The 19,634-nt window shown below is 41.5% G+C and overlaps 1 protein-coding gene across 3 annotated transcripts in view; it reads left to right on the forward strand.

Annotated features, from left to right (window-relative positions):
- Positions 1–19,634, forward strand: part of SASH1 (SAM and SH3 domain containing 1) — a 164,336-nt gene that overhangs the window by 72,680 nt on the left and 72,022 nt on the right. For 2 of the 3 annotated variants that reach the window (XM_066615509.1, XM_066615518.1), the window contains 2 exons: positions 1,052–1,102; positions 1,226–1,275. The exons of the other annotated variant lie outside the window; for it this stretch is intronic. In XM_066615509.1, the coding sequence (XP_066471606.1) occupies positions 1,052–1,102; positions 1,226–1,275 (101 nt within the window). The remainder of the gene's footprint in view (positions 1–1,051; positions 1,103–1,225; positions 1,276–19,634) is intronic. 3 annotated transcript variants of the gene reach the window in all.

Raw genomic sequence — 19,634 nt, forward strand, 5'->3', positions numbered from 1 at the left:
AGGGGCAAAGAGTGGGGATTTGTCTAATCACTGCTGATGTCACAGGTGCTGTTCCCCCCCACCATACTTGTTGGATATGTAAGCATCTTTGCTAATATGGCTACAAAGATTGGCTGTGGGGATCAGATACGCCTGCACAGATACACCTGGGGATCTGAGAGGAAAAGAGGCAGAAATGTTAGATAAGGGTGCTAATGAGGCAAAAAGAAAGAAAGAATGGCCAAAGCTGTGTGTGTGGGGGGGGGGGGGGACGGGACCGTATGCTATTAATTATTATTTCATTATTATTCTTTATGAAGCACTTAAAGAAGCTGAGTTGTAATGTTTAAAATACGTTGCAAAAGGTAGCAAAAAGTGCATTCTTACCTTGAAAATTAACAAAAGGGGAGCTGAATGCTTTTGAATCAACTTACTTTAGTTGTAAGTCTTAAGCTGTTTGTTTCACAGTGTAGGAGAACGAGAGAGGTTACCAAGAGACATGGCAAATGGAAACAATCTCTTATTGTCTGCAACAGTAAGTTTTCAAATAGGACAACCTATTTGAGAGTGAACAAGGGTTGTTGTACTGAATGAATTTATAGCATAAAAGCGATGTCTATCCCTTCTTCCGGACATGACTCTTTAACCCTGAAAGCAGTTTACAGTGCTGTGTAACCCGTGGAGCCATCTAGTGACCACATAATATACTGCAAGGAAAATGAGTGATTATAATGAAATATTCTGGGGGGAAAATTGAGTTTTGCAGTCCCATGAAAATACCCTATGGCAAATCTTGATATTTTCACTAGAGTTAAATCTTCACATTTGTATTTTCCTTTTAAATAAAATTATGGTATCAAGTATATATGTGCTGTACTGAAACCTCTGACAGTGGTTCATAGGATGATTTCTAAACACATTTAGAAGGAGACAGTTTGATGTTTCCCTAACTACCCATGCCTTATTCCATTGCCTTTGTCTGACCTTCATTCCCCTCCTATTTTCTTTTTCTTTGCTTGTCAATACTGCCACACTTGGATGTTACACTAACCTGACATCTGTTCTGTTTTAGGAGAAACCCGATGCCAGCTCCACATCCCTACAGCTGCGATCCCAGATTGAAGTAAGCACAATGGACGCAATGATCTATTTTGTTTTTGCCTTCAATTTGGTATTCTACATCAGTCAGAAAATAAAGCCCGCCGTTGTTCATTCTGAACTCAAAGCAATGAATTTTCTCTTGCAGGAATCTCTTGGCTTCAGCAGTGTGGTGTCAACACCAGAAACAGAAAGAAAGTAAGTTTTGCACTTTACATAAAACAATTCTTATCAAACTATTGTAACATTACCTCAGAATAATCTGGTAAAATTAGCATTGGATGTTTACTTGTCCGTCTGTTGTTTTTCTTGTTAGCTTTCCCATTTCTATCTTTTTCTGTCATTTTGTACATCTTTTTTCATTAAGTGTTCAAATAAAACTGATAGGGTAAATATTTATTGATTTTATACTTCCAAATAATAAAGTCTCTCCTCTGGAGAAAAAGGGGTGAAATATCTGTGAGACTCTGAAACATGAATAAGAGGGTTCAGCCACTAAATCTCAACCTCTGAATCTCATACCTTTTTGTGTCAGAAGCAGTTGTGAAAAGACATGCAGATAGACAGATGGGTTTCCCCTGTAACCTTGGGAAGTGCCCTCAAGGCAGCTACACAGGAGAATATCATCTGAAGAGGGCAAGTCATTTTAAAATTACCAGAGGTTACAGGCATTTTATGCCAGGCTGAAAACTTGAATGGCCAAAAGAGATATGATTTAGGTCTGCACTTGTCAGATGTGACAGCTTGATTGATTGGTACTAGCCTCATTCCTCTGGATGAGCAGCATTGTATCATCAATTCAGCCAGTTACATGCTGTAGAAGCTTGTAAAATCTGTTTGCAGAAGAATGTTCACCTTTTCCTTCTAACCAGAGTCATTGAACCAATCCTCTCTTCTTTCATGCTCTCAATTTCTCACTGAATTTAATTTTTCTACAGTTCTCTGCTTAATATTCTTATTTGAATAATGTGTTCCCAGTTACCCTGCTTGATATTATTATGGGGGCAAAATATTCCAGATATTGAAGAAATTGCTTGGGTACCAAAGGAATCCAGCCTAAAATGGGGATTCTGGCTTGAAGTCCTATTTCTGAACCAAACTGCAAGTTAAGAAATCTTAATAACTAAGCCACAGTACCCCTAAACAACTTCCCTGGCAGCATTTTCACATCCTATACCATTATAATTGTATAGTCTTGGAACATTTTAGCAACTAAACCCTCCAAGGGCTCTTGAATTCACTCCATAGTTAACCTGAAAAATGCATGTCAACATATTGCTTTTTCATAGTGAGAGCTTACTAAAAAATGAAAAGGAAATGTGAAAGCAAAGCAGGGTTAGTGTGCTGCATGCCTGGGAGCAAAAGTGAAAAGGTTCTGATAGCCTGCCTTGCCCCAGTTGCCATTTTGGAGTTGGTCCTTACGTGAATACTATCACAGTGATATTTAAATGTTGCATGTTGTTCGCTTTTTTTCTTATTATAAATCTGTAGGTTCCTGACTTCAAAAGCAGTATCCTAAAAGGCATCCTCCAAAGTGACTTTCAGGGAGAATGTTATAAAAACCCTTATTCTCCCATACTGTTTTCAAACTGGTGAGGAGCTTAGGCCTGTTGACTGCCAGATTTCTTTGGTGCTGCTGCTTTTCACATCATTTCCCTGGGAGAAGAGCTTAAGTCACAAAGTGAAGAGAAGGGTGATTATATGCAGGATCTCATTGCATGGGTCAACCGCTATCAAGCAGTTTGCCCACTTCCCCTGCCAGAAAACCCTGTTGCTTTCTGCTGGAATGGAGAAGACTGCATGGCAGCAGAGTCCATGGCAAACCGCTACACATGAATGGCTCACCATTACACATAGCCAATCATTAAGTTAAATTCAGCATGACGTCCACACCATTCTTGTTCTGACTGAATTTGACCTTGAGAGACAGGTGAGCATTCATAGTGTCCACCTGATACTGTGTGGTGATAAATGTGAAAGTGTACTCATGCTTTTCCCTAATAGATTGTATCAAAAGGTACAAGTCTGTATTTATCAGTGTTTAAACAGAAAAGGGGGAGGGGATCTGATTTTTTAGCAGCCAGGAAGCAATGTAGGTGAGGTGTACTATATCCTCTCCCCATGCCTGCCACTTCCCTCCCTGCAGCTCCCTTCCAAGAAGTAGTTGTCCAGCCAAGGTCGCATCCACATTTGCATTTCAACTGAGAAGAAAAGTGCTCAGGAGATAGGGAGTGGGAGAATTCTGCAATCTTCATCAGGTTGCTGCTTTATTCTTAGAGAGGTGTGCATCTGATTTCCACATGTGCTGCCTCTGACGCATCCTCGGCATCACCTGGCAGGAAAAAGTTCCAAACAACACAGTCCTGGAACGAGCTAGAATCTCCAGCGTGTATGCACTGCTGAAACAGAGACGCCTGCGTTGGCTCGGTCATGTTGTGAGAATGGATGATGGCTGGATCCCAGAGGATCTCCTCTATGGAGAACTCGTGCAAGGAAAGCGCCCTACAGGTAGACCACAGCTGCGATACAAGGACATCTGCAAGAGGGATCTGAAGGCCTTAGGGATGGACCTCAACAAGTGGGAAACCCTGGCCTCTGAGCGGCCCGCTTGGAGGCAGGCTGTGCAGCATGGCCTTTCCCAGTTTGAAGAGACACTTTGCCAACAGTCTGAGGCTAAGAGGCAAAGAAGGAAGGCCCATAGCCAGGGAGACAGACCAGGGACAGACTGCACTTGCTCCCGGTGTGGAAGGGATTGTCACTCCCAGATTGGCCTTTTCAGCCACACTAGACGCTGTGCCAGAACCACCTTTCAGAGCGCGATACCATAGTCTTTCGAGACTGAAGGTTGCCAATACAGATACCGCTAGGAGCCATCTGCTTGTCATAAGATTCTTGTCAGTAAATATACATGTCCCTTTATATGTTTGAAAGCATGCTACTGTAGCAGAAAATTTTACCAGCTGTTTCAAGACTAAGACTAATTTTCACACTTTTAAGTGCAGGGAAGGGAGAGAATCAAGCTTTGAAATTTTCATAGCAAGTGCTTTAAGCCATTTCTGCCCAATGTTGCTTATATGCAACAGGGACCAAATGTGTACAACTGTGGGCCTGGCAGAAATGGGTTAAAGGGAGTTGCCTCTAAAGCATAGCTACATCAGATCCACTACAATTCTGAGTATGTCTTTAGAGTTGAGGGCATACAGGAGCTTCGTATCAGTTTACTGTACTGGGAAACTGTGACAGAGAATGGTACTTCGACCCCCAGATATGTCCTGCCAAGTTCATTTCACAGACTTCAGTGGTTTTCAGCTGCCCTAAATTTCTTAGAGGTGGTGGAATGTTGGTTATTTGACATTGATGGGGGGAAGAAGAAAAGAGAACTCTAGGCTTTTTTGTGCCTCATGGTTGAAAACAGACAGGTTCCCATGCTCTGTGTTTAGAGGTAGCACATCTGCACATCAACTTGCAAGTAAATAGAAGATTCAAGGTTGTTGCCATCTGTTCAAAGCCTGTGAGAAATGAGTTGGTGATCTCAGTCCAATTTCCACTGGACAAATACCACAAAAGCTACCATAACACTTGGCATTAAATTAAGGGAACTCTGAAATGCCTGCTCTAAAGTGTTACTAAATAGGCATACAGACTGAATTGGCTGGAAGAGTGGATCTTGCAAAAAAAGAAAAAACATATTTTTCCATTGCTATAACTGACTGTTCAATAAATGAAGGACATTTAATTTTTGTGTATCTGCATATATTCAGTTTTTAGTGTGAGTTGTAACATACCTTAGTTTTTACTTTCTGAAGGAAAACTGAAATATTTTCCAAGATGATGATTATTGTGCAGGCACAGCTAAATTTTGCTAGCAAATACAAACAGTAATTCTAGATACCCAGGATTCCCCTTCTGGTCTGTTGAACCTGATGGCAGCTCTCTTGGAATTGTTTACTCAGGCAAAAGAGGGAGAGGTCTGATGATCACTGTATTTGGCAGGAAATCCAGGTCAAACCAAGTCTCCTTCTGCATCCTGTCTTTTATCCTGTTTTTAGTGGAACAAGAAGATGAAGTATTTGGGGCTTTTCTTCTTCTTTTTGAGGTTATGTCCTTCATTTGCTTTTAAAGTGTAGTTTATCTAGAAAACAAGAAATTGTCTTTTGATATCTCTAAAACGGATAGTATTGCATGCAGTAACAGTACAGTTGTTGCAGAAGATAGTTGCAGAAAATACTTTTTCAGGATGCAAGGCAAAATCTTTTCTGTGAAATTAATATGCATTTGACTAACCTCACTCCAGAGCCCGGGGTGGTTTTGCCATATGAATGATTTGTCCAGTGTAGGGCATTGGATAGCTGCTTGTTTATGGATGGTACATGTGTGCTTTGCTCGGTGTAACATTTCTGAGAAGCCTTACATTTCAGCCCATGTGAGCCCCTGTGTCTTCAGCAGCTGTGAGGTTTTACTCTCAGCTGCAGCTGTTTGCAAGTGTAAAATCCTTCATGCTGTGCAGTGATCTTGTGTGCATCTCATAATGAACTACTCAGCCTCAGTGCATGTCCTGTGATCTGATCTCTGGCCAAGGAGTTATGATTGAGTCTGAGCTTCTTGTTTGCCTCCAAGTTGAAGTTGTTGGCCTTTCAATACAAATTGTTTTAAACTCAACAGTTCTGTTGCAATGTGAGGTCAAGATCCAAAAGGGGCAACCACCTCTTGGTGTTCTACGTATGCCCCTTGATCTTTGCAGGCTTTTTTGTACATCACCCCCTTGCATCCTTTAAAAAAAAAATATTGTTCACCCTTTGAATAGCATCAGCAGGTTTGAGGGGCTCTAGCTTTTAGAAAATCAGCATTTCCTCTTATACATGACTACAGAAGCGCTTTCTGTTTGCAAACAAAGCTCTTTGGGCCTCAGTCTGAACCTCCAGATCACTGGCATTAGGGGAGGCATTCAACATTTACATCATGTTTATAAGTAACTTATCTACATAGGCGTGTGTACTTTAACAAAGCATAACTTGCCCAGTTTTAAAGAATATGCTTCCCACAACTCTAAGGATAGATCTGTTGCTGTTATCATGGTTCCTGTCCAGCCTGCATTCCTAATCCTGAAGGACGCTGAATCAGCACCCTAGGTCACATTGTCATTTGGGTAGTTTAAGTACTGTCATGTTTGATTCTAGCAGTTTGCCAGTGCCACAAAATTAACTGTGACATATTACCATGAGCTCATCTATAATGAGACAGATGAGAGCTGCACAGCAAGAGAAATGTAAAAGCAAAACACAGAAGAAACAAACCAGAGCTTGGAAGTCTGTTTTTAATCTATGTGCAGAATGAAAGTTTGTTTCTGGCTTTAACCACTGTGAGATTTAAGAGAGAAAGAGAAAAGCAAGTCCCTCTCCAATTTCCATTAAACTTAAGATCACTTAAGTGTGAGAGAGGGAGAAAAGAGCCTCATGTTTGAAGCTAGATTTCATTGGTGGCCTGCTTATTCATACTGCCTTCAAATAGTTTCCCTGAGAGAAGTAGGACAGGAAACTCCCACAATAACACTTAACAATGGGAGTGAGAAGCCAGCCAAGCAGTGCTTGTGACATGTGACGAACCAGACCAGTGTGCCTCTGAGCAGCTGAAGGAATATTTCTTCCTGGCAATTGTTCTAGGCGAGATGAAGGCCTCCTTTCAGAAGAATGTGGAGCTTGTTGCAGTGAGTTGATGCTGTTTGTCATGACCGAAACACATTTGTACGTGGTGACACGCTGTGTTCCTCGTGCCAAGCTGAAGCTGGTCTTTCTGCCTGCATCTCTTCAGAGTCCAAAACTGCTTTTGCTTGTGGCTCCCACCATTCTAGCTTTTTTTCTTTTCTTTTTTACAATTTACTCAAAATGGAACAGTCTTGGCCTCTCACCACTGTGTGCTTTTCGGTGATCTTCATTCTTGTACGCGCAGACCATAGGGCTGCTTCCTGAAGTGAAACCCTACAACCTGGAGAGCTAAATTCTTTTAAGTTCACTGTGAATAGCCTAAAAAATGGTAAACTTCACACATCCTTGATCTGGTAAATCAATTATATCTGACTTTTTCGGAAAATCAGCTTCAGAAGTAAAAATCATAAGAGCTAGACTTGCACTTTTCAAAAATAATTTATAATAAAAGAAAACTTGGATTTCCCATCAGGATGGATAAGAGATCCTGAAATCATGGAAAAGTTCCTATTTCTGGGATAGCGGGAAGCTGGAATGGAATAACAGTTTCTTCCCAGAAAGAGATGGCTTTCTCTTCTAAGCAAATGTGTTCTTGCCTCTGAGGAAACCGGATGTCTCCACTTCAGCTTTTCCTGAGTTGATTAAGAACTCTCTCCATAGCCTAGTTGGGCAGACTTCACCAAAAAAGAACTCATCTGAATTATCCTTTATGGAGGTAGGGCTCAGTAGGCTGGATACATTCCAAGAGAGATGTTCTGATCCTTTGTTTTGAATTAGAGGGGGGTGCTGAGCAGGACTGGGCTGTGCGTATTACATCACCAGAATGGGTTGGCACACTCTACACCAGTGGTTCCCAAACTGATGGGTCGTGACCCTCCAGGGGAACCAGTAGCAGGTCATTCCCCCTTAAGGGGAGTGCCCCAGCAATGACGGCAGTGACGGCACCTTAGCATCCATGGCACTGCTGCAACCAAGGGGCTTCATAACATAGCGCTGGCCATCTGGAAGATGTGAAGGGCTTGCAGCCCACTCTGTGGTGATCTCCACTGCTCCAGACAGCTCATATCTCCTATCACAACCCACTTCTTGATTGCCAATGCCAAGTCTAAAAATGTTGGGTAAAACAATTTTTGTGTGTGCGGAAGCAGTTCTCACAAAGATCAGAGAGGTTCAGGTCCACGCTTTCTACAAGATCCTCATTTCCCTATTTGTCAAACCCTGTTTTTGTCAAACTGCAGCACCTATGTATATGCCCCTACCATAATAGGGGTGCACTGCTTTGGAATGTGTACTCCTTTCAGGCAGGTCTGAAGAACGTTCAGAGAACCCTGTCTTGCATGAGATTCCTGGGATTCATCTGGGGAAAAACTTCAGCACCATTTGGGATGTTTTTCCCAGCTGCCCTTGGATTAGATCTTAGATGTGTTTGTTTAAAACATTTATACCTTGCTCTCCAAAGGGACTGTCAAGGTGATTTACAACAAAGTTACTAAAAACAAGCATAAAACATTACCTAAACCGGAATAAATGCAAAAACAAGAGGTAGGGAATCCAGTAAGCTCAAAACTGACATTTAGCTTTCTGTTTCTAGCTAGACCTAATCCTTGATTAGGCTTTCGGAACCTGAGAAAGTTTATGGGAGCGCAGGACTTCTGTACTGAGCTGCTATATTAACAGTCTTCTAGGACAACATTAATCTCATTTTCTCTAATATTGCCTCTTACCCTCTCTTGATCCATTCTTTGAAGACTTGTTCATAGCCATTTTTCTCCCACATTTTGTTCTTTTGTTTCCTAGAGGTGTATCTGTTCCTGCTTTCTCTTGTCACATTGAAGGAGACAGCCCAGTGCTTTTTGTGCCTAACTAGAATGGAGACTTGCAGTTCAGAGACAAATTCTTCATTTGTGAGTTACACTGAGCACAGTAGACACCACACTGTCAGCCAAGTTCTGTGAATCTGATGCAGTAAATCTGTGGATTTGCTTATATTATAAAGTGAGTATAAACAACATGACTGTATCTGTGTAGTCTATACAGGAGGGAACAAGTTAAAACAAAAGGGGGGCGCCATGTTTGTAACTGCTGAGAAAGTTTTGACCTGCTGAAAGAGCCATTGCTATGGAGACATAATGAGAAGATAATTGAATGGAACTTCTCCATCTTCCATCTTTCTCACATTGATGCCAGCAAGGTCAGAACCCCTCAGCCTTACATTTCCCTTCAGAGTCATGCAAATTTTGATAGGAACACTAAAGACCCATTTTCCTCACTATGTCAACCTTCCCTAAATAAATTACTTCTAGTCAGCCCTACTCATAAAGGTGTCAGTGTTTCACAGTAGTTAGGTTACTGCACATTGTGCAATGTAGGCTGATAAACAAACTGCTTTCAAAGGAAAGAAACAAAAGGCCTTCAGTATCCGTGTATGATTCCTTATATTTGAAGTGATGAATATTTTTATATCAGGCTGTTTATTCCATTTGGGCTCTATAAGTAGTTATTAGGAAGGGAGAGCAAGGTATAGTGAGTTGATAAAGATTTTTGAAAGCAGTCATTTAATGTTTAGAGCTACATTATACATGACCGTTTTGATAACTTTTTGTTGAAAAGCGCTATATAGTAGTAGTAGTATTTTTATTGTCATTGTACGAAATTTATGCACCTTTGAGATACAAGCATAAATACGTACAACAGTTCCAACCATCACACTCTACACACTCACCCACACATTCTATACAACATGCATCATAATATAAAAATAGTATAACAGACCATAATGCCCAGGAGCATGGTAACAAAGCAACTATATCGCCTTATTCAGCGTAATTATGGCTGTGGGATAAAACTGTTCAGGAGTCGTGTGGTGTTGCTCTAATAGTTTTGTATCGTCTACCCGAAGGCAACAGTTCAAAGAACTTATGAGCCGGATGGAAGGGGTCTCTCAGAATACTATGTGACTTCTGCAGACAGCGAGATGTATAGATGTCCTCCAAAGCTGGTAGATGAAGGTTGATGATGTGCTGCACGATCTTAATAATTCTCTGCAGAGCCTTTTTGTCCCCTGCAGAGCAATTTCCGTACCACACCAAGATATCATAGGTTAGGACACTCTCAATGGTGCAAGGATAGTAAGACACAAGCAGCTGCTGTGACAAATTTAACCTCCCAAGCTTCCTCAGAAAATATAACCGCTTTTGTGCCTTTTTTATCAACATGCTCGTGTTAATAGTCCATGAGAGGTCCTCTGTGATGTAAATAACTAGGAGTTTGAAACTAGCAAACCTCTCCACCTCCTCACCATTTATGTATAATGGTATGGTGACTGTATGGGACTGTATGTAAAACAATAGAGATGGCATCATCAGTCGACCTATTACTCCTGTATGCAAATTGACAAGGATCCAAGGTGGGTGGAAGACCAGACTTAATATGTTTCAACACCAGCCTCTCAAAATACCAACCTCTCAAAAATATATAAATACTGTTGTTGTTGTTGTTGTTGTTGTTGTTGTGATGATGATGATGATGTACCTGTGTATTATGTATTCAGTAAATGAGGTCAATAAATCATTTTTATGATTCTGAGGCTACACTCCTATCCACACTTACCTGTGAGTAAGTCCCACTGGGACTTACTTCAGAGAAAATATGTGTAGAATTGCACATGTGAACAGCAGACTTTGGTTTTTCTTTTTTTTTTAAATCTGATTCTCAGGTTTTTGTTTTGATTTAGGAAAGTGATGGTCTTTCAGATACACTGTATTCCTTTAGGATATGCAATAGCCCATTAAGTTTTCTTTTAGTTAGTACTGTTTGATCATATACAGATTATTCTGTATAATATATAAATTTCACTGCATACATAAATGTCAACTTTGCTGTGTCCTAAAAATGAGATTTCAGTGTACTACTTGCATCGTAGGTCACACACTTTCCATTTCTGAAGAATATTACATCACAGTGAATTGATTTCATAGTAAACTACAAGTTTCTGCATCTTAACTTCCTTCAATTGTTTAGGCAAAAATGTAGAAATAGTATTGACATGAAAGCACCAGATTAAAGTTTCAAATATTTTAAAATTGCATGAATTCCTTCCGTACACAACTCTTGATAGTAAGCTAATCTCCTCCCCTTTCATGGTCTGTATTTTGGCCGTCTTTCCCATTTCTTTCTTCATGTGAGTCTCTCTCTGTAGAGTCCTATTACTTTGTGCCTTGGCGTGCATTTCATTTGGAAGCCTGTTAATGAAGCTGTACATCACAGCATAGCAAAACCAAAGGGCCAAAGACACAGAGTGATGGCATTTGGCTGCTTTTCAGACATGCAGAGCTGAAACTTCTGCCAATTGTCACTGCATCATTAAGTTTCACAGCAAGTGTCAGTCTATGAATGGAAGAGTACAAATCATGTCCAGTGCATGTTTGGGGAGAAGCTGCAGGTTCAACACAGTCACAGCAACATAATTGTCAAATCAAACAAGAACCCATTTTTAACTGCCATAAATTTCCCCTCTCTCTGGATTTCAGAAGTAAGGTATTTGAACATTCACACCGCAGTCCGGACAATTGAAAGATATCCGCTCTCTCTCTCCCCCCCCCCCTGCACCAAAGATTGCTGTGTGTACACCATAGTGCAAAGAGGGAGGATTTCATATCTGGTGAACAGCAAGATCTTGACGATAGGAAAATGTATATTGTACTGTATTTCTCTTTCAGCTTTTGCTTTCTTGGTTGCTGCATGTGGAGCTCCCTTCAATAGTGAAGGAACCGAGTGTGATGTGTTAACATTGAAACTGCTACTAACTCAGAAGCCCTTAGTTCAAATCTTGACTCTTCTAATACAAACTTCCCAGCCTTAGGCAACCATAATTTTTCATCCTTAGACCCCTGTCTACAATTTGGGAGTTATAATACTAACCGGCCTTGTAGGTGATTGTTACAATTTCTGCAATAGTATATATGAGGTACTTAAAAAGCACATAAAAGCAAGAAGCAGGGCTTTATGTCAATTGCAGAATAAACTCCCCTCCCTAGCTTGGTCTTCAGCAAGTGGTGCCAATCACACACCTACCGTGTTTCCCCGATAATAAGACACTGTCTTATTATTTTTTTTGGACAGAAAAACACCAGAAGGCTTATTTTCAGGGGAGGGCTTATTTTAATGAACATTGACAGCAATTTTAATAAACAGGTAAATGTGAACAAATCATGCCCCCTGAGTTCTTCTTTTATCCTCCATCATGCCCCCTGAGTGCTTATTTTATCCTCCATCATGCCCCCTGAGTTCTTCTTTTATCCTCCATCATGCCCCCTGAGTTCTTCTTTTATCCTCCATCATGCCCCCTGAGTGCTTATTTTATCCTCCATCATGCCTCCTGAGTTCTTCTTTTATCCTCCATCATGCCCCTTTTATCCTCCATTATGCCTCCTGAGTTCTTCTTTTATCCTCCATCATGCCCCCTCACTCCCGCTTACATACCGGGTTTTTATGTTGTCCTGCCTCAGCTCTCCTCCGCGGCACTGCTCTCAATGGCGCCAGCAAGCAAATCACTGGGAAGAACAGGATGACGCGCTCACTGCTGCAGCTCTGATTGGATGCAGCTCGGAGCGCGGCGTGTGTTTCACCCGGGGGGACGGGACGGTGCATACAGAGGGTACCGTAATGTAGCGTGTAGCACAGGGGATCACCTTCACTACAGTAGCAATCTCAATAGGGCTTATTTTCGGGGGAGGGCTTATTTTAGAGGAATCTTACACAGTAAGGGGAGGGCTTATTTTCGGGATAGGTCTTATTATCGGGGAAACACGGTAGTTGGCCTTTGGCTGGCTGGCTGGCTAGCTAGTTTAGAACCCAATCCTGAACCTTTCTAGCTCTAGTACTGAGCCCCATAAATGTGCTGTAAAGCACATTTCAGCACTGGGAGAGTAGGGAGCTGGTGCTGGGCATGCCCCAGTCAGGCGCCAGCAGGAGGAGAACATGATGCCACCAGGGCTAAGTGAAACCTCTGAGCAGTGGTGCGGCCTCTGGGGTGCAGGGGGAGAGTGCAACAAGGGTGGGGCAAGTGAAGGAACCAGGGTGGAAGGGGTTAAGATCGCCAAATCCTAAACTCCATGTTGGACTGAAAAGCCGGACATGGAGACTCTCTGCACCAGCAAAATAGCCAACGTAGTCTTGCTTTCCCTTGGGGAAGGGGGCAAAAGTCCCCTTCCCCTGAGGAAACTCTTGGCGACTTCCCAGCACCCTCTAAATGTAGCGGTAGCCACTTTGGCGTCCCTGCTCCAGAAGGTACTGGGAAGCATAGGATTGGGCTGCCTGTCTTCTTCTAGGGCTGTTCTTCTGTCTCTTCTCAGCATCTGAATTTGCTTTTATTTTTATTATTATAAACCACTTTGAAAATTGGAAAAACAACGTAAAGGCTTTTAATTTTAAAATTGCACATTTTTCATGAATCGGTGCTTAAAATGAAAGGAGTGTTGTATTAACATTGGCCATAGAAATACTAGATGTTGCAAATACTGGAAAGTCATCTCAATATATTTTGTTATGTTCTCTCTTTTTTTTTTTTTAAATGGTAGTTATGTTTAAATTTGAAATTTAAATAATTCCCCATTTCAGTATTTTATCATGATATTCTGCATGAGGCTCTGACCATAATAAAATGCATTCTTACCAGTTGTGGTTTGACTGCTTCGTTTAACCCTCATTTGTTGCTTTGCTTTAAAATCTTGAAATCTTCACCTATTTGGACCTTTTCTTTATTTTAGATAACAGCCAACATGAATGAAGTTAGTGAAAAGCTGCAAGCCATTTTCTAGTTCTTGTAGTTACATGCTGTTCTCCTTTAACCTGGAAAAATAGTTTTACAAGTGATTAAGGCCAGGAATTCAAGAACTAAAATGTGGTTAGAGATTGAGCCATTGTTCTTACCACTAAAAAACATCTTCTCTTAAAATATAAGATTAAAATATATTAAGAGAATTATAAGAAAGTGGAGATGCTGATGGTTAAGTCCAATCCATATATCTGTTATCTATAGGGTCACCCAGAAAGTAATGCACCACATTTTTTTCTTCAACAATTATTTATTGAACACAATGAAACTTACACACAAGAAAGAATGATGTTTCTTCTACACTCCCTATTTTTCCACATAATCTCCGTCCAGTTCTATGGCCTTCCTCCAGCGAGACACAAGGGCATGTATGCCCTGTCGGTACCACTCCTTGTTCTGGTCATGAAGCCATTTCTGCACTGTGCAAATCACCTCTTCGTCATCCTCAAAATGTCTTCCGCGAATGGTATCCTTTAATGGCCCAAACAAGTGGAAGTTTGAGGGAGCTAGGTCAGGGCTGTAGGGTGGATGGGGTAACACAGTCCAACCCTGTTTAGTGATGTGTTCCGAAGTCCTCAAACTTGTGTGAGGCCGAGCATTATCATGTTGAATCAAACATTCAGCTGGGTTGTTATGGCGCCGAAGTCGCTGGAAGCGCTTCTTGAGTTTGGTTAATGTCTTCACATAAGCGTCAGAATTAATGGTGCTGCCTCTTGGCATCACATCAATGAGTATGACGCCCTCACAGTCCCAAAACACAGTGATCATGACCTTACCGGCGGAAGCAGTTGCTTTGAATTTTTTCTTCTGTGGAGATTGAGGATAACGCCATTCCATTGACTGTCGTTTTGTTTCGGGCTCAAAATGGTGAACCCAGGTTTCATCGCCTGTTACAATCCTGGACAAGAACGCTTCCCCCTCATCTTCAAAACGTTTCAGCATCTCAGAAGAAATGTTTTTTCTGAGAGATTTGTGGTCCACCGTAAGACAGCGCGGAACCCATCGTGCACACACTTTTGAGTAATCAAGAGCACGGATGATTGCATCCTCACTTCCTTTGCTGATTGACAGCTTCAGCGCCAACTGCCTAGTCATTATGCGTCGGTCCTCGCGAATGAGCACATCAGCAAGCTGCGTCTTGTCAGGTGTGACAGCGGTGGATGGCCGCCCCGAACGCTGCAAATCTTGGAGCTCTGCCAAACCGCCTTCTAATGGCCTCACCCTCTGTGCCCAGCGACTAACTGTACTTCTGTCGACTGCAGATTCTCCATAAACTGTACACAAACGTTTGTGAATGTTCCCAACAGTTTCTTTCTCCGCAGTGAGAAATTCAGTGACGACACACTGCTTGTAACGTACATCACTTACAGACGCCATTTCGAAACACTGCTGCAGCTACGCTATCTGTCTGAAGAAACCAAAAATTTGTGTGCGCACTCCTGAAAATTCAAATAATGTATATCTAAAGTTTCGCATTCGTACCATTACTGTAGGCTGAGAAAAAAAATGTGGTGCATTACTTTCTGGGCGACCCTCATATTTTATATAGATCTGTTATCTATATATTTTAGATAACAGCCAACATGAATGAAGTTAGTGAAAAGCTGCAAGCCATTTTCTAGTTCATGTAGTTACATCTTCCCTTAAAATATAAGATTAAAATATATTAAGAGAATTATAAGAAAGTGGAGATGCTGGTGGTTAAGTTCAATCCAATAAGCTTTATTGGCATACATAATACATGTGGTAACAGCCAAAATAAGACATAGAGGGCGCACAAAGATAGGATAAAAATAGAATTAATAAAATACGGGATGTTATCTATAATAGGCTTTACAAATAGGCTAAGTATACTTGGAAGACACTGAAACTAAGTATTTAGAAACCATCTCCATCCTATCAATTGGGCAATCATTGAGGAAAAATTTCAAGTTCTCTAAATCAAAGCCGTTTTAAGTATCAACCGTGCTAGTAAGTGGATCGGGAACTAGCATGATGGGGACAGTAAAATATAATGTGTTGAATAGTTTCAGTTTGACCCCGATTGTAAGGGCAGATATGTTCTGCATAAGTGGTCTTGCTATACCTCCCCTCTCTGACCATGGATGGCAGCAGATTAAATTTTGCTAAAGAAATAGCACACCGTTTAGTTGCGTTTGTCATGAAGGAAAGATATGAAGCCATAAATTCATGATATAATGGAATAGTTAAGTATTGGTGCCTCTGCTGAAAAATTTGGCATAGTAATAATTGGTATTAGGAGTTCCTTTGAGGATGATCTCAACCGTTGTAGCTAGAAAGATTAGGACATGTTTGTTAACTGGCTTTTTACATTTGGTGAAGGAAGAATTTGGTTGTATTGCAGATTAGAACATACTTACTTGTTCTTTAAAAAGTTATTTGGTTATCTTTGTAATGTGTCTTTATAGTTTCTGGCAATAGATGTAGTCAAATGACTTATGAACTGTTGTGTATAAAAGGTTCTGGCTATTGTGTTGAAGGTTAAAATAAAGAAAGAATTATTCTTAGGCCATGGTACATCCATGTGAGAGAGATTCTATGCCAATCACTTGACAAAATCTGTGCAAGGAAATGAAAACTCAATATATGTTGCTTCGTTATTCTGCAGATTAAAAGGCATTTAGAAAATTTATTTTCTAGCTGTTAAACAATTCTTTCTGCTCTCTGGGTTTTTTTCCAGATTTGTTTAGACTCAAAAAGGCTACAGTTTCCCACATTTAAATATGATTTGTATAAACGATTGTATAGTTTTTGCAGTAGGCATATCATGAGAGGAAATCTCTAATATTGAATATCTCTAATATAATATTTCCTATAATGAAAAATAACCTCTTCTTGCTCTTTTCATTGTCACCCAAATGGGTGTCTGCTGGCCTCCTGGACATTTTTTCAATGTCTATACAGGTAAACAGACTGTACAGAGAATAGAACACAACCGAGAATAGAACTTACAGCCTGTACCAGCACTGTTTGTGAGAAGGAGCACAAGACCTTCTAGTAGGGGGGAGGGGAAGAGAGGCTTTCTGTATGCCAGGGTTAGCCTATACATGAGGCCAACTAAAGCAGTCACCTTGGGTAGTAAATAGGTGGGGAGCATTCCTTTCTCTACCTACTTGCCTCCATTGTTCCTCCTTTTCCTCCCTTGCCCTGGAATGAAAAAAAGAAGAGGGGGACCAAGGGGAAATGTAGGAGGGGGAGGGAAGTGCTGAGTTAGAACATAGGAGAGTAGGAGGAGCAGCGACTGGCACCTACTCAGGCAAGAGGGGCAGCATTTGGCATGTCCAGGGTCAGTCCAAGACACCCCCTCCCTGCACTTTAGGCAGCCTGCCTCCAGACCACCTCAGTCCCGTTCCCCCATCCAGTGCCATCTCTGCGCATACATACTCTCATCCCTTTGCTTACCAGGAGTGTGAGCTGCATCCTGCCTGGTCCGTGTCACTTCTGTTTGAAATTGAAACAGTGCAGCCTGGGTTCCCATCCATGAAGCCGTATCATGGCTTCGTATCAAACAAAAGCAGTGTTGACCACAGGATGCGGATCACATTCATAAGAACATAAGAACAGCCCCGCTGGATCAGGTCATAGGCCCATCTAGTCCAGCTTCCTGTATCTCACAGCGGCCCACCAAATGCCCCAGGGAGCACACCAGATAACAAGAGACCTCATCCTGGTGCCCTCCCTTGAAGTAAAATTCCTGGTAGGTAAACTGCAGAGAAGGGGGAAAACGCCAAATTGTCTGTCCCTGCTTCACTTGGTGCTTTCTGAAAGGTGCAGAGCAGTCTCTCCCTCCCCCCTTCTTTTCTTCCAGCAGTGCTAGAAGGATAATGGGCAAAAAGCTCTTTACTTTTTAAACCACACTTGGGAATGAAATGCAGTGAGGTGGTAAAGGGAACAGGTCCTTTTAAATGTTAAATGTCATGCAAGTATGGAGGGGGAAAGGGGGTCAGTGATCCTTCCTTGCCCAGCATTTAAAGGGACAGATTCCCTTTAAATATTATACTCCATGTGAGTACAGGGAGCAAAGGGGATGATCTGGTTCCTGCTCCTGTGGGGAGAGAATCAGTGCGATTTGTGTGTCCACACTGGGCTGGGGGCAGGCAATAGCAGACTCGGGGTGAAGGCACCCTGAATCTGCCACTCCTTCCCCTAGCCACCCTGATTCAAGCCATATCACTTGGCTTCATAGTTGGACTGGCCATGGGCACGACACCTTAGGCATCAGCTTCGCTGTGTGCACATCTCAAGAATAAAAACTGAATGGACAGGAGTACTCTATGTATGTCAGTGTTTATTTGGGACAATGTAGACTGAAAGCACAAACTTAATGATCTGAGACCATGTTAGAGGAGTGGATAAGAAATTGAATGGTGTGAATGCTCCCACAAGCCACTGGTTTAATTACTGTTTGAACCCTGTATCACTGCTTGAATGCTGCTTCATATTGTTCTATGGAGGCCCATTCTAAAAAGAGAGAGATCTTCTGTGCCTGTTGTTTGTGCTCCTTCCTAGCAATCAAACACTTGGCTGCTAGTGCTGTGAGCCCACCCAAGCCATTAATTTTCCTCTTACAAGCTGTTCCAAGTGTAACCTGCATCAGTAAGGAAACTAGCAATGGCATTTTTCCAGCGTGCACCTGGTGCAGCCCAGATCTGGAATTTGGTTGTATCAGTTGGCTGGCTGGCTGGCTTCTCCGGATTAAATTTCTAATCAGACTGAAGAAGAGAGATGATTTGCCATGTCCATGCACTGCTGTTACTGCCTCTGCTTGGATGAATTTACTGAATCAAAATTAAACTTCATGCTATCATTTCCCCTTTCATGATGTCCCTGCAAATTGATGATTATGTTTTTCATGCTTATAAACTGTTGGCCTCTAATCACTTGGATCATTTATACTGTGCACTGGTCTAAAACAAAATACAGTTTGGTTTCCTCTTGGAGCTGTTCAGTTGATCAAAAACTCAACAGTGCCCTCTGCTGCTAATCTTAGGAAATGTCCAAATCAACTTGGTTAACACTTTCTGAAAAAGGCCATATATCAAAGTGTAGTTAAGTTTTGAAGTGTAATTGGGGGAAAAAATCATCTTGTATTCCAAAGGTATGGTAAGGCGGTTGTAAAAGCTATGTTTGTTTTTAGAGTGCAACATTTTATCCTTTAATGCCACCGTGAGCAGGGCCGGCATTAGGAACTGCAGGGCCCCTTGGGAACATTCTCTCTCTCTCTCTCTCTCTCTCTCTCTCTCTCTCTCTGGTAGAATGAAAAACAATCAAAATATGTGTTTAAAAGTGCATGTGAATTAATGGACCAAATTGATCTGAGCATATCTTAATATAAAATTGCATACAAGACTAGAGTATATTACGCTGGAGTGGGGACCCTCTTAGGCACAGGGTCCAGTTGAGAGCTATTGGTCTAATTGGCTTAAAGCAAGCCCTGACTGTGAGTCATAGCTGCTAAATTAACAGCTTTGGAATTTGAACTGAGTCTAATTGTTCTGTTTCTTATAAACTACTAAGCATTGTCATTTCTCCCCCCCCCAGCCCCAATTGGTACTTACAATCTTCATTAGACTGATAAAGATAGTTATGGATAATCAGGCTGTCTTGCTTAAACCTACTTATAAGTTTTGCTGTCATGTACAATTTCACTGCAAACTTGTTTAATTTTATGGCAACTGATATTTTTAAAGCATTCCGTTTACAAATATGGAGTGATGAGGTTTTTTCATGATTAAAGTATAATAGTGATATTGGAATGAGGGGGTGATGAGACATTCGTGAGGAAGTTTGCTCCTTCCTCAGTGACACTTGGTTTGCCCTTTTCTACCTCTAATCAGACATCTGTTTCAGAAGCAGCCCTAACTCTCTGCATATAACGACAAACGGAGCATAGGAGAGAATTACGTCCGAATGAGAAAAGTCCTAATTGGATTTAGCTCACAATTACCTCACATATTGCTCACAATCGGCAATCTGGCATTGTGTGCCACATTGTGAAC

The sequence above is a fragment of the Tiliqua scincoides genome, chromosome 1 (assembly GCF_035046505.1).
Source record: "Tiliqua scincoides isolate rTilSci1 chromosome 1, rTilSci1.hap2, whole genome shotgun sequence".
In the NCBI taxonomy this organism is placed as follows: Eukaryota; Metazoa; Chordata; class Lepidosauria; order Squamata; family Scincidae; genus Tiliqua; species Tiliqua scincoides.